Here is a 1,602-nt window from a genome sequence, read left to right as displayed (position 1 = left end):
CACCATGAAATACATGACCCAACTCATGGCTTGTTCCCTCCCCATTCCCCAGCTTCTCACCCTCCCTCTGCTACACACACACACACACACACACACGCACGCACACGCATGCACACGCGTGCACACGCACACACACCCCAGGCCCAGCAGGAAGATTTGGAGTTAACCATGGAACATGTACAGCCCTGATTGAAGCGAGAGCTTAGGCTCGCCAGACCTGCCCACCCACTCCAAGTTAACAGCATCCTCTCTCCCTCTCTTCCACGGAAGACAGAGCACAGGGGATGTGGGTGCACCTGCCTAACCCTGCATCTCCAGGGATTGCAGGATGCCATGAAGACAAAGGGCAGCAAACAGACAGGCCCCCAGGACCTTGGGGAGGTGCCAATGCCTAAATTCCTCTTCCCAGTGACTGTGGGCTCCTTGCCTGGCACAAAGATACCCTCTCCATAAATACAAATGAGGGAGAGGGTTTTGGACAGGTGTGTGTGTTAAATTCACACAGGAGGCTGCTGCTCAGGAGCTCTGCATGAGGGGGCAGCTCCGGCCCAAAAATGGGGCTGGGGAGGGAGCAAGAGAAGAGAGAGATCAAAATAGGTATGGCCACCTGCCTGCCTCACCTGAGCAAGTATGAGTGTGGGTGGGGTGAGGGGCAAACTGGATTCCCAGGGGGTACGCACTGCTCCTGGCGGGGATGGCAGAGTCCTGGGAGAAGCCTGGTCCTAGAGAAGGATCATCTAGGCCAGGAGCTGAATGACAGGAAAGGAAGCTTGTATCCCCTGAGACCCCTCCCGGCCTGAGCAGCTTTATCCCCTCCTCCATGCTCCCCAGCCCCTATAGTCCCAGGTACCCTCAGCACTCACTCCTGCTCCTGATCCCCTGGCCGCCTGCCTGGACCACCAAGGGAAGGCACTGAGCCAGGACGGCCTGGCTGGGCGGGGTGAAAATCGGCCACGGCTGGGCCTCGGGACCGCTCTTGCAGTCCACTTTCACCAGCACTAAGAAGGCTCTTCGGGGTCTGCCAGGCTCCCCTCGAAAACGCCAGAGCTGAGCGCCAGCCCGGCGCCCCTTCGTGGCAGATCCCTGGAGAGTGCAGGTTCCGAGCGCCCTCTCTCCCGGTCTGTAAGGTCGCCTGGATGAGGGGCGCTCGGCTGGCGAGTCACTCCGGAGCCCGAGGTGCCGCTCGGCTCAGCTCTGCTCTCCCTCCTGTGGCACTGACGGCTGCGTCGCCAACACGCAGGACTGTCACCAGGGGGAACCCGGGGCCTCAGCTCAGCACCTGTGGACAGGGCGCCCGGGCCAGTCTCCAGCCTCTCTTCAAACTTCGGTTCCTCCCCGGCTGTAGACGAGGTGACTGACGCGGAAGCTGGTGGCCGCCGTCGGGTGGCCAAGGGCGAAGCTGGACACGGGGCCAGGGGTCTGAGGACCGTGGGCGGTGACCGTCCCGAAAGAAAAGTCACCTGCACGGCCCCTGGGGAAGGTGCCAAGGCCGCCGGTCAGGGCGCCCATGGCCGAGGCGAAGCTGGAGAAGCAGGCGGCGGCCTCGGGTGCCAGCGGGGACGGCGAGGCCTGCGGGTCCGGGGACGCCGCGCCCGGGGCCTC

General features: G+C 62.9%; 1 protein-coding gene across 1 annotated transcript in view; it reads right to left on the bottom strand.

Annotated features, from left to right (window-relative positions):
• Positions 1–1,317: 1,317 nt before the first annotated feature.
• LOC103608737 (forkhead box protein I2-like) overlaps positions 1,318–1,602 on the bottom strand; it is an 820-nt gene continuing 535 nt past the window's right edge. Inside the window, exon 2 of the mRNA XM_008593138.1 lies at positions 1,318–1,599. Coding sequence (XP_008591360.1) covers positions 1,318–1,599 — 282 coding nt within the window. The remainder of the gene's footprint in view (positions 1,600–1,602) is intronic.

Source organism: Galeopterus variegatus, unplaced genomic scaffold (assembly GCF_000696425.1).
Source record: "Galeopterus variegatus unplaced genomic scaffold, G_variegatus-3.0.2 Scaffold8758, whole genome shotgun sequence".
Classification (NCBI taxonomy): Eukaryota; Metazoa; Chordata; class Mammalia; order Dermoptera; family Cynocephalidae; genus Galeopterus; species Galeopterus variegatus.
The sequence above is the reverse complement of the archived record's forward strand: the minus strand, read 5'-3'. Positions and strand labels throughout refer to the sequence as shown.